Source organism: Mauremys reevesii, linkage group 14 (genome assembly GCF_016161935.1).
Source record: "Mauremys reevesii isolate NIE-2019 linkage group 14, ASM1616193v1, whole genome shotgun sequence".
Lineage (NCBI taxonomy): Eukaryota > Metazoa > Chordata > Testudines > Geoemydidae > Mauremys > Mauremys reevesii.
This window is the reverse complement of record NC_052636.1, coordinates 25,953,947-25,966,912: the sequence shown is the minus strand read 5'-3', so window position 1 is coordinate 25,966,912 and position 12,966 is coordinate 25,953,947. Positions and strand designations below refer to the sequence as shown.

The window sequence follows — 12,966 nt, the reverse complement described above, 5'->3', positions numbered from 1 at the left end:
GGGACACCATCCCACTCATCCTGGCTAATAGCCACTGATGGACCTGTCCTCCATGCACTTCTCTAGTTCTTTTTAGAACCCTGTTAGTGTCTTGGCCTTCACAACATGCCCTGGCAAGGGGTTCCACAGGTTGACTGTGTGTTGTGTGAAGAAATACTTCCTTTGTTTCTTTTAAACCTGCTGCCTATTCATTTCACTGGATGACTCCTAGTTCTTGTGTTATGAGGAGGAAATAACACTTTCTTATTTACTTTCGCCACACAAGTCATGATTTTATAGACCTCTACCATATCCCCCCTTAGTCGTCTCTTCTCCAAGGTGAACAGTCTCAGGCTTTGTCTACACTGGCACTTCTCTCCTGCCAACAAAGAGCAGCTACACTGCACGCCTGTCAGCAGAACGGCTGTAGCGGCACAGCCGTGTGGCTAAAAGCTGCGGCGTGCAGCCATAGCTTCAGTCTTATTAATCTCGCCTCATGCGGAAGCTGTTCCATATCCTTCATCATTTTTGCTGACCTTCCCTGAACCTTTTCCAATTCCAATATATCTTTTTTGAGATGGGGCGACCAGATCTGTACACAGTATTCAAGATGTGGACATACCATGGATTTATATAGAGGCAATAGGATATTTTCTGTTTTACACTCTATCCCTTTCCTAATGATTCCCAATATTCTGTTTGCTTTTTTGACTGCTGCTGCAGATTGAGTGGATGTTTCCAGAGAACTAGCCACAGTGACTCCAAAATCTCTTTCTTGAGCGGTAACAGCTAATTTAGACCTCATCATTTTCTGTGCATTTGATATTATCTTTTCCAATGTGCACTATTTTGCATTTATCAACATTGAAATTCATCTGCTCCATAACAGGAGAAAATCATAAATGCACCTGGGGCGGGTGGCAGTTATTTACCAGAACACAAGAGCTCTTGCGGTGGGGGATGGGAAGTTAATTTATCCCGGGAAGGGAGGAGGGATCAGGACCGGGGTGAGCTGTACATCACCTACAGGAGGGACACTTCTCCCCAAAACCTCATCAACGTGCACTGAGCCAAATCCTCCACCTCTGCAGCCCACATTTCATCTCCTTCCTCCCCATCCCCCCAGGAGCTAGAAAGGATCCCTGGTCACTGTGACATCCAGACAGCCCGTGGGCAGGGGCTCTGGGCTAACACAGACTGACCCTCTCCTGCCCAGCAGCCTCCTGCGTCCTAAGGACATCATGTTACCCCGTGTCTGACCCTGCAGGCTCCTGGGCTCCAGCGGGATGGGTCCCTGGCTGAGGCGGGCAGGGTGGGCCCTGCACTCACCAGGTCATTCTATGCCCGGCAAACCTAAGTGATGGGGGGCTCTGGGCACCTACCAGCAGCTCCTCGCTCTGCCGCTCCTCCTCGGCTTTGGCTGCTTCTCTCTCTTTTCCCAGGGGGGCCGGATGCTTTTGTGGGGCCTCCTGGAAGAATCAGGAGGAGGGTTAGAAACTGCTGCAAACCTCCCAGCTGCCAGATTTCAGGGCCGTCCTGCCCTGCAGACGCCTGTGCAGGGTCCCTGGGACTCAGACTGAGAGGAGATGGTGAAACAGGGAGCAGCTTTTCCAGAGGAAACGCAGGGCCCCAGGCTGCAGGGACAGGGGTGCAGCCCAACCCCCAGCTCCCCGGGGCCTCACCCACATCCCAAGCAGCCAACTTCAGACAGTCCCCCACTTTCCCCAGCGCCAGCCCCCAAAGCTCCCGCAGGGCCAGATCTGAACACGGAGCCCCCAAACATCCCCAGCCCAGACCCCAGTGCACCCCAAACTCCCAGCTCCCAGCAGCCCCACAGCCCCATCCCCAGCGCACTCCCAGCTCCCAGCAGCCCCCATCCCCAGCCGCTCCCCCCAGCCCTGACCCCCCAGCGCACTCCCAGCTCCCCCACAGCCCCATCCCCAGCCGCTCCCGCACCAGCCCTGACCCCCCCAGCGCACTCCCAGCTCCCCATCCCCAGCCCTGACCCCAGCACACCCCAAACTCCCAGCTCCCCACAGCCCCCATCCCCAGCTGCTCCCCAGCGCACCCCAAACTCCCAGCTCCCCCAGCCCCCATTCCCGGCCGCTACCCTCCAGCCCTGACCCCCAAACTCCCAGCTCCCCCAACCCCAACTGCTCCCCACAGCCCTGACCCCAGCGCACTCCCAGCTCCCCACAGCCCCATCCAGAGCTGCTCCCCCGCCAGGCTCTGACACCCCAGATCCGACCCCGGGCCCAGCCTGGGCCTGAGCTCTGAGCCGAGCCGCGCCTGGCCCTCCTGCAGCTCCTGGCCCAGCCGCTCCCGGGCTCCGTCGCCCCGGTCCTCCAAGACACTCGCCCCCGCAGCCCCGGGCAGCCCGCTCCGGCCGCGGGAGCCTGGACCCCGGGCAGGGGCGAACCAGGCAGCCGGGCCTGCCCCGGCGGCAGCGTGTCCGCCCCACGCGTGTCCCCGGACCCACCGCGCTGCCCGCGGGCTGCAGGGCTGGAGCAGCCCCGCGCCGCGCTCCCGGCCCCGGCCATCTCCCGCTGCCGCACAAAGGGGCGGGGGCCGGGGGCAGGAAGGGCGGCTCCTCCCAGGCCTGGCCCCGCCCCGGGCCCCACGCAGGGGTGGGACACGCGGGGACCCGCCTCAGCCCGGAGGCGGGGCTCCCAGAGGAAAACGGGGCGGGGCTGGTGCTGCTGAACCATCAGACTCCGGAGCCCCCGGCTGAGAATGCAGCGAGCACGTGTCCGTTCAGCGCTGGAGGTGGGACCCAGCACGTGTCAATCACCTGCATCTAAAGCGTCTAAATCCCCTGGGCACAGCTCGCCAGGGCACAGCTTGGGAGCTGCGCTGGGAATAGATCCAGCAGGAAATCCCTTCCCCTCTGCTAGCTTGTGTCTTGTTACAGCCCTGGAGATAAGCCCGCTGCCTGCACGTGTTCTGCAGAGAACAGAGGGGCAAATTCTCTCCCTGTTCCCCCTTCCACAGCCATTAAAAGACGGAATAAACCCCCAGCAGCGCCGTGCCCCACAGAGTCCCCCTGTGTAAGGAGAGATGTTCAGTGACTAGGGCTCCAGCTCAGCGTCACCAGGTTTATATAACTTTTGGTGATGCCCAGAACTGGTCCAAGTCTTGCCCATCCTTCCTCACCCCCAAGCTGTGGGAGGAGTTTGGGTACATGAGGTGCAGGCTCTGGGCTGGGCAGGGGTTGGGGTGCAGGGGAGGTGGGGTGGACCCTGGAAGGGAGTTTGGATGTGGGCTCTGGGCTGGGGCAGGGAGTTGGGGGCAGTGGTGGGCTCTGGGAGGAGTTTGGGTGTGGGCGGGTGTGGATCTGGGCTGTGGCAGAGGGTTAGGTGTGGCACCTATCTTGGGCAGCTCCCGAAAGTGACCCACACCCCATCTGGCAGCAACTCCTACATGGAGGAGGCCCGGGGCGTGGGTCTCCTGGCACCACTGCCCGCTGGCACCACCCCTGCAGCTCCCATTGCTGCAGTTCCAATGGCAGAGTTGGCACTTGGGGTGCGGGCAGCGTGCGAGACACACCCACGGGGCTGCAGGGATGTGCCAGATGCTTCTGGGAGTGGTGCGCCGTGCGGAGCGAGGGTGGGCAGGAATCCACTTTAGTCCGGCTGTGCTGCCGGGTAGTGGTGGCAGGAGCCCCAGGCCCTTTCAAATCGCCCGCCAGCTGCTCAGGCTTTCTGACTTTCTGATGGGGAAGCAAAGGGAAGGCACATGTGTCCCTCATGAGCAGTTCTGGGGAGTCTTTTGGGGCTCCTGAAGCAGGCAGCAGAGAGGTGCAGCCCCACCACCAAGTCTGTTTCACTGGAGGAGAGTGGGGCTGCAGGGTGATCTCCCACCTCCATGCATCCAGCAGCCTGTGCTCCCCTGCAGTGCTGGAGCCTCCACATTTATTTATTGACAAATAAAATTTGCAGAATTTTAAAATATTGTGCACAGAATTTTTTGGTGCAGAATCTCCTCAGGAGTGAGACTGACTCAGGAACCTCCTTGGATTGTCACTGCTTGGTGAACCACTCAGCCACCACACCAATGCACAGAGTGCCCAGCCCCACTGCTATGTGGGGCTGGGGCTGGGTCGGGTCATACACATTCACACTGTGCGCTCCCCGCTACAAACCGCTGCTGATTTCCCAGTTAGGACATTAGCTGTTACCGATAAGGTTTGTCTGTGTTGTTGTTTTTATCGCATTGTTAGGTGTAAGAAGTATAAACTGTTCAATAGGTTCCATTAGTTGGTTAATAAGATGTTTATGAAGTAAATCACTGGCTTTAAAATAAGATCCAATCTGGAGCATATGAACTATTGACCCTGACTCCATCTCTGAGAGGGGACTTGTTTACCATCAGGACACAGGCTCAAACCAGTCCAAACTGGTTTTCCGCCAAAACCAGCCTCAGCGTTCCATCTCCTCAGCACTTTTCCCGCCACAGAAGTGATATAAGGACGTGCTCAGCGCCTGCGCGGGGCCGTCCCCAGCGACGCCCCTCCACGGTCGGGTCTTCCCAGTGCTCCTGAGCCGAGAGTGACGAGCCCCTGGGTCCCGCCGTGAGACTGAGGAACAGGAGGCCTGTCACCCCATTCCTGCCGTCCTGCATCCCTGGTGTCCAGCCTCCCACGGAGCCCCCGGGAGTGAGACCCCGGGGGCACTGGGCTGGGCAGGAAAGTGACTCTGCCCCGGGAACCTGGGAGAAGCCTCAGAGCTGCCTCAGCCCCAGTGGGATTTGGGGCAGAGACTGGGGCCTGGCAGGGGATCCCCTGTGGTGTGGGGAGATGGGGGTGTCAGGCAGGGAGGAGAAGCTGGAGTTGTAGGGGAAGGTCAGTGGGACGCGGGGGTGAACTGTCTCTGTGCAGCCAGGAAATTCCGGGAGAAGTGGCGGGCGGGTGAAGGGGGGAGGGGGGTTAATTGGATCCTGTCCCTGTTTGTGCCACTTGCCTCTCGCCCCCGATACAAATTCTCTCTAGTTCTGCCCCTTTTCTTGCTCAGTGTCTCACACGGGGCTATAAAATCTGGGGCGATTCGCCCCTTTCCCCTCCAATGATCAGCTCTCCCGTCTCCCCCGATTTACCCCGTTCTCCCCATGAGTCTCAAGCGTCAGTTAAAAATCTTCTCTAGTGAGGGGCATTTTCCCACCCGTTTTATCTGCAGCGATTTGTCCTTGTGTAGGTGGGAAATTGTTGCCCTGAGTTCTTCTCCATCCTGGAGGTTGCAGGGGGTGAAATTGCCCAGAGATCATCTTTCCCGTCTCCTTTGTGAATCATTTGTTCCTCTTTACCTCTGTTAAAATGTTTGCCGAAGAAAGAGACCAGCCACATCTTTAATACCCATCAAAGCCAGAGGCCTCCCCTGTTCGGGGATCAGTGGTTCCCAGCTGGTAACGGGAGAGTTGGCTGGACCCTTTTCTTTCTCCAGCTGGCACGGGATGAGGAGGTCACTCTGAATGCAATGTGGGTCCAGAAGTATCCCAAACCCCATGACAAATGGCCTCTGTGAGGGGTTGATTCCCCCTGTGCTAAGATGCAGCCACCTCTGGGGTGGATCCAGGGTGGCCATTATTTGCTAGTGACAGGCCATGGAAATTTCTTACCTATTTTGTCCCTCCAGGCCTTCCATACTCCTGTTCAAGAGACATCCCCCAGGGCTCCCTCTGCCTGTGTGACTGGCCAGCAGGGGGCGGTGGTCACTTTCTATCCACTTCTCAGGCACTGTGAGGTAACAGTGTTGTGGGGTGGGGGTGGGGCTGTGTGGGGAGATAGCAGCTGACGGGGGATTGTGGGGGGGGCGGCCTCTGGGGGGCTGGGCAGGGGGTACCCTAGTGAGGTTGGTGGGTTCTGGAGATTTGGGGTTTCAGGGGGTGGTTGTGATGTGCCCAGCCCTGAGGCTGTGGGTCCTGGAGGTGGGTATCGCTGGGGGCCTGGTGGCTGCAGACCAGCCGGGTGGGCGCCTCTTGGGAGGCGGGACAGGGGTTAGAGGAGCCTGGTGCTGTGCCAGGGGATCTGTCTGGGCTTCCCCGCAGACTCCTGGGATCGCTGCCGTGCCCAATGCACAGAGTGTGTGTGGGAGAATCCCCGGCGCTAGGCCAGGGGGTGCCCCTGTAAAGCACCAGGGGATCCCGCAGGGGGGAGGAGGGGGTGCCAGGCAAAGGGCAGGGCAGATCCTGCTGGAGGGCGGGGAGGGTGGGATCCTAGGCAGGCAGTGAGGACAGAGTTCCCAGTGGGGTCCCTTTGGGGGTCTCTGGCTGTTGGGGTCTCTTGGTGGGGGGAACCCTTTGGGAGTCCCAACCTGTCAATGAAGATCTGGTGGGGGTTCTCTGGCCGGTGGGGCTCTGAGGGGTATCTGAGGTCCCTGGCCAGGGACTCTGGCGGCTGGGTCCCAGGGAATATCTGGGGAGGAGGGGCTGGGGCTCTGCGGGCTGCTCCTGACCTCGCTTCTTCTCCTGATTAGCTTATGCCAGAATCCTGGCTCCAAGCACTGCCCGACATTCCCGGCCAGGCCCAGTCACTGTGATAACTTTCTAGCCACTTATCAGACACTGTGAGGTGAAATCACAGATTTTTGCTCTTCCCCTCTTGAAAACTGCAGGAACATCCAGTTCCATTGTCCTAGATTGTCCAGTCCTTGTCCTGGATCTAGGGGGTGAGGGAGGTGGGAAGGGGGTCAGCGCTGCCGCACAATGTTCTCTTCCACAGCATTCTGGACTCATTCTTTCTGAACTCTGGTTTATTGAGACCATTGTTAATCCAGAGTCACTGTATGGAAAGACAAGGAGTGACTCCAGATGGACAGTGGGGCGAATGAGATCAGCAATTCTCCCTGTGAGGAGGGGCTCTCATTAGCTGCTCTCCCCAGAGAGCTAAAGGAGGGAAGCTGCTCAAACGCTCTGTCCATCTCTGCTCAGGATATTGGGGTTCAGCTTCCTGGGTCAGATGCTGCAGCCTCCATTGTGATCTGGGAGACCAGGCTTAGCAGCTGCTGCTCCCCCAGCGGGGTTCTGTGCTGGGAAGTGACCTTAATTAAAGCTGCTTCTCTGCCCGGCCCAGGGGATGACTTTCTCCAGCTGGTCCTAACCCCCTAGGGCAGCCCCGGGCCCTGTTAATACTAAATTCTGAGCCAGAGTCTCCAGGTAACTGAAAGACCTCAGGGAAAGTCTTCGGGTCTGGCAAGAAAGTGACTCTGCACAAACAGCCCCTCCCTATTTCTCCTCCCATTAGCAATTGCCAGGAGAAAATCCAGCCCTGGGAGAGCAAAGCCCCCAGGAATGGGACTTTCCCAGCCAGAGGGGCAGGGAGAGAGGACAGGGGAAGGAGAGACTGAAAGGGGCAGTGGGAGAAATGAGGGGGGAGAGATTTCCACCCAGACACATGTATTGCTGCATCCCTGGGCAGAACCACTTTCCAGTGAACAAAACAAGGATCAGACAGAGGAAAAGCCAGTTCCTGACTCCATATTCCCCCTGCTGGGGTGTGGCTGCCGTGGGGTCAGTGTCTGAGGGAATCCCCCACAGTGACTCCTTTGGTTCTGCTCTTTTCTAGCCTTGTGTTCACAGACTTTGTTAGGGGGTGAGGGGAGGGAGAAGGGAGGTTAAAAATGTGTCTGGGCTTAGCCTGGCAGGAGGGGCCAGGTCTACATTGTAATAAACAGATTGAGCATTTCCTGCATGGCAGAATCTAGGAAATCTGTGTGCAGGGAAGGGGCCTGGGGGAATTCTGATGTGAAATTAACTAAAACCAGTTCTGAAATGCCCACAACTGCCCTTCTCCCCCAGACAGGCTGCAGAATGACGTCCTTGTTTTGCTCCAGCTCATCCCAGCCTGCCGTGGGACAGGGAAGAGAAATGGCTGCAGTGGAGCCAACTCAGGTAGGGATTATCGGGGGGTTGCTGGTGGGTTCCTGCTGGAGGAGAGGGAGAGCAAATACACCGGAGATGGGAAGGTTTGCACAGTCTGGTTTGGAGGTTGGAGCGGGGCAGGAAATTCACAGCGTGGGGAAAGGAGGAGGCCAGGGTGTGGCAAACCTGCTGGGAGTTATTTAATAAGTGCCCTAGATTCTAGGAACAGACCCAGGAGGTTGGGAGGTGGAAATGCCCTAATTTGTGAAGAAAGAAAATAGCCCACCTACATGGAGCTGGTAAAACTCAGCCTGAGCTCACTAACCAGTCTGAGCTCACTAACCAGCGGCTGCTGTGAGATATGAAGGGGGCACCCATGAGTCAGGCTTATTGGAGCTGCCTCTCCCTTCATATCCCGCTCCTCACAATGGGGAGGTTATTGGGCTTCCTACCAGGGAGCTCTCCCTGGACCCTGCTGGGGGCTCCATCTCCTGTATCAGTCGGTGGCTAGTAGGTGTGTGATGGATCTGCTGGGAGAGACAAGGGGCTCTCTCTTCGTCCCCTCACCCTGGTATTTGCTGGATACTCTGAGCGGGGTGGGGGTGGGACTCTGTTGAGTGGGATCCACCCAGAGCTTCCATTTGATTCACTCCTCTCTGCCACAAATAGTGGGGCTGTGAGTGGAGCAGCAGGTCCTGAGTGTTGGACTCTTGCTCTTTCAGGGGCCGGTGACCTTCGAGGAGGTGGCTGTGCATTTCACCAGGGAAGAGTGGGCTCTGCTGGACCCCGCTCAGAGAGCCCTCTACTGGGATGTCATGCAGGAGAACTATGAGACTGTGACCTTGCTGGGTAAGGATTCCTGTCTCCTCGGTTCTTGGAAGGGGAAATGAAGAGTTAAGGTTCACGCCAGCCCTCCAATGCCACCTCTACTCTGTCCTGTTTCAGCATCACCCCAATATGCCAGTGACACACACACACTACCAGAGAGCCTCCCCTGCTGCAGAACACTTTGGGAACAGAGCACAGGAGCCGTATCGCACAGTGTCAAATATCTCCTGTTTGCTCAAGTGAAACTGGGGGTTAGGTCTGGCATAAATGTTCCATACCTCCCTTTTTGTTTCCCTTTTTGTTTCCCTTTCCAATTCCAATATATCTTTTTTGAGATGGGGCGACAACATCTGCATGCAGTATTCAAAATGTGGGTCTATCATGGATTTATTTGCTGTTTTACAAATATGATATATGATATATTCTGTCATATCTATCCCTTTCTTAATTATTTCCAACATTGCTTGCATCATATTTTGCAATATATTCCAAATAAGGAAATTAACGTGCAACGTATGTGTCATTGTTTGTGATTTTAAGCTTTAAAACGCTTGTGTGATTTTTAACTCAGGAGGACAGTATTCCAATAGCTGTCTCCCCCTGCACACTTTTAACTAAGAGAAGAGCCTCAGGCTGAGCTGATTCAAAATCAATCATGTGGTCGTTTTCCACAACAGCTTCAAGAGGTCCCTGTGATGGAATGTAAATGTCTTCTTCACACCTTCCCCCTACAGGAGAATGGCTGTTTGACCAGCTGTTTGCCTTGCTGTCTCTGAGGAACTGGTCTGTGGGTGTTCCCCAGAATTGTAACATTTTCAGTAATATCATACTGTAAAATCTCATAACTTTACATACAGTGTTACTACACATTTTAACAGGAGGATAATATTCAGTAGATTATGCGTTTTTAAATGATACCTCACAAGCCATACTGCGTACAAAATTGATCATAATTTTCTAGAAGAGTGAACACATGGGTATAGACTTACACAGTGTCTGTGGGTGTGTTCCCAGCAGATATGTGGGTATTTCAATCCCTCATAAGCACAGTGTTTGGCATCTTCAAGGACCTGGGGAACTGGTCCTGGGAATTCACTGGTTTACCAGGTGTGACACTTTGATATTAATAATAAAATAATAATATAATCTGATAAAATTGCCATGAATCGTGCTAGATATGCCATGTAAGGTATCAGTGAAAATGTTATGATTTGCCAAGTATGATAATTTTGTTTCAATGTTTGTATCACCTTTGTATTTTGAGTTATAGATATGTAGGGTATATCTGTATTTCCAGACTTGTGCAGTGTTTCTGGGTGACATCCCCAGACATATTGGCATCAACACTGCCTAGCCTGTTTGGCTCATTCAGGGTCATCATCTGTACAATGAGCCCATGGAAAGGATCAAGGGGATACACCTATTGAGTCAGCAAGACATGCCGGGGTATGCCTGTGTAATGAGAACTTCAAGGTTTTCCATGCCATGTGCTGTGAAGCTTGTGTTTGGGACACAGGAAGTACAGGCCACATGGCAAAAGGAATGTAAAGGGCAGCTGCATCATCTCCATTTTGTCTTCAATCCCCCTTCCTGCCTCTGGAGCAACTTCTCTACAAACTGAACCCTGGAACAAAGGACTAAATTACCGATCCAAGCTATGGATGTGTTCCAGGCAGACTTTCAAGCCAGCAACTCACCAATACTGCTAAGAACCTGATATATCCATTTTGGAATGTATCTGACTGCTTTCCCATTTAACTTCTTTCTGTCTTTCTTTCGTTTAAACCTTTAGTTTAGATGCTAAAGGATTGGCTGGAAGGATGGAATTTTGGGTAATATCCAAACCTATACTGACCTGGTGATGTGGCTGAGCCTTTGGGGTCAGAGGAACACTTTGTTTATGTGAGCAGAGTTTTTAAATAACCTCTCACTGTACTGGACCTCGCTGCTGATTAGGAGTCAGAGAACTGGGATGGAATAAAGGGGGCCGTGTGATTTCTCTTTTCAGCTTCTCGATAACCCCTGGGGTGGGGGGATCAGAAGCACAGTTGGTGACTGGTCGGTGAGTTTAACTTCAGTGTTAACCAGCAGTTCTGGGAGCATCTGGTCTCCCTTTTTCAGCCTGCCCTGATCTTGGCATTTTCAGTGAGAACTGCCCCTGGCCCACCAGGTCACACTAAGGACTGAAGTTAAATGAATAGAATGTTTTTTTTTTATGACCAAGTCTTATGAAATCAACTGAACTCCTTTGTTTTCTTTCATCTGAGCAGGGTTTCTAGTTTTCCAGCGTGATGTGATCTCCCAGCTGGAACAAGGGGAAGAGCCGTGGGTCCCAGACCTCCAGGGTTCAAAGGAAAGAGAGATCCTGAGATCTCCTAGCACAGGTGAGGAAACATTAAACCACCTCAGAATCTGTAAGTGCCTGAAGGAAACATCTGGAATGCCCAACAAAGCCCTTGGGGAGGTCTCTCAGTTCATTATTGTCCCTAGCAGGGGTCGTATCCTCAGGGTAACTATAGCTCATGGCTTCCTATAGATCCCAGCAGACACCAGGCAGTAGCTTCCTCCCTTCCCCCTGCGTATTTGGATGGGATGTGAAGGCTGAATTCATCCCCCTCCTCTCTCCTATTTGGGGGAAGAGTTTGGGGGAGTTCAGCTCCTGATTTTTATTTGACCTGTCTTCAGCACTTGTTTTTGTTTGGTCTTCCCCTTTCCATCCCTGTTTGAGGTTTCTGTCTCTGTCACAGCAGGTGATGCAATGGCATGTGAGAAAGAGGAGCGGAATTCTCAGCCTGGAAATGAGCCAGTGGGTAAAAACAGAGCATTATCTCAAAGATGGAAAAGGAATGTGTCCAGGAGTCATGAGCAGGGAAAATCCTGGGACATTCAGCACAGACCAAAAACAGATCAAGGAAACCAGCCAGGGAAGAAAGTGGATAAATTTATTTCTTCTTGGGGAACTCAGAAGATCCTCACGGAAACCACAACACAGCAGGATATCCTCAGGCGAAAGAGAAAAAATGCATGCAGCGAGTGTGGAAAAACTTCTCTCACAGCTCAGCCCTTTCTGTACATCAGAGAATCCACACAGGGGACAGGCCCTATGAATGCACTGAGTGTGGGAAAACCTTCAATCGCAGTTCGCACCTTATTAGGCATGAAACAATCCACGGAGGAGAGAGCCCCTAGGAATGCCGTGAGTGTGGGAAATGCTTCACTAGCAGCTCAAACCTTAGATTTAATTTACCCTGGTTCCTCAACTGTTGCTACAGCTCTAGTACCCATCAATCCAAAGACTGAGAGAAATGGAGAGTTCCAACCATTGTCCTTTTAGTATCTTATTGTTCCTCTCTCTGTTTTTTGTGCTGGCCTTTCTCTTCTATCATTTTCTGCCTTTGTTTAGTTGGTAACAGTTGGTTTCCATCACTCACGTTTGTTTGTTTAAATCTCTATCCGTTGTTAAATAAATTTTTTGCTTGTTCGATAACTGTACTCAGGTGCTGTGTGAGATACAGTAGCAATGGTCCACAGTAAAACTAGTAACCTGGGATACTTGGGGAAGAGAGGATCTGGTATTTCACCGGGTATCTGGTGATCCGGGCTGGACCCCAGAGGGGGACACATTGAAGGAACTCAAGAGTTAAGGTCGCTGTTGTAGCTCAGAGGAGGGTCCTTGAGTTCCAGCAGGCTGGTGACTTTGGTCACTAACATCCAGCTGCCAAATGCAAAACTCCCTCTTCCTTGTGGCAGGTGGCAACAAGGAGACTCACAGTCCTCAGCACCCTGAGAAGGGTCACAATGTGTCTCTATGTTGATCCACCTGTCAAATTCACACAGGGAAAGCTCCCGATAGCACAAAACTCTGCCCTATGGAACATGTGCTCTTTGCTCTGTGAAAGCATGTAAAGAATCCAAGCGCTGGAGGACAGGGTTTGGGTCCAGAGTGACCTAGACAAATTGGAGGATTGGGCCAAAAGAAATCTGAGGAGGTTCAACAAGGAGAAGTGCAGAGTCCTGCACTTAGGACAGAAGAATCCTATGCACTGCCACAGACTGGGGACTGACTGAGTGAGGGGGGTTTGATAGCAGCCTTCAAGTACCTGAAAGAGCAGCAGTGTGGGCTTTCTCCTTGCCACTTTTGCTGGGCTGGGCAGGCAGCCTGGAGGCCTTTCTAGAAGAGAATTGGGAACTGAGTTAGAAAAACCAATGTGAAAACCAGAACCTGAGGTTTAGACTCATTTATTTATAATATTAAATCTTCAATTCTAGTGTCACAGTCAATACAATTGCTTCAGCCTGATAGTTGCC

The 12,966-nt window shown here is 53.5% G+C and overlaps 1 protein-coding gene across 1 annotated transcript in view; it reads left to right on the top strand.

The window, feature by feature from the left end:
* The window catches only part of LOC120381727 (zinc finger protein 850-like), a gene marked incomplete at its 5' end in the record, with an annotated part of 427,702 nt that overhangs the window by 246,410 nt on the left and 168,326 nt on the right, over nucleotides 1-12,966 (top strand). Inside the window, 2 exons of the mRNA XM_039499844.1 lie at nucleotides 9,230-9,236; nucleotides 11,715-11,813. Of these exons, the coding sequence (XP_039355778.1) occupies nucleotides 9,230-9,236; nucleotides 11,715-11,813 (106 nt within the window). The remainder of the gene's footprint in view (nucleotides 1-9,229; nucleotides 9,237-11,714; nucleotides 11,814-12,966) is intronic.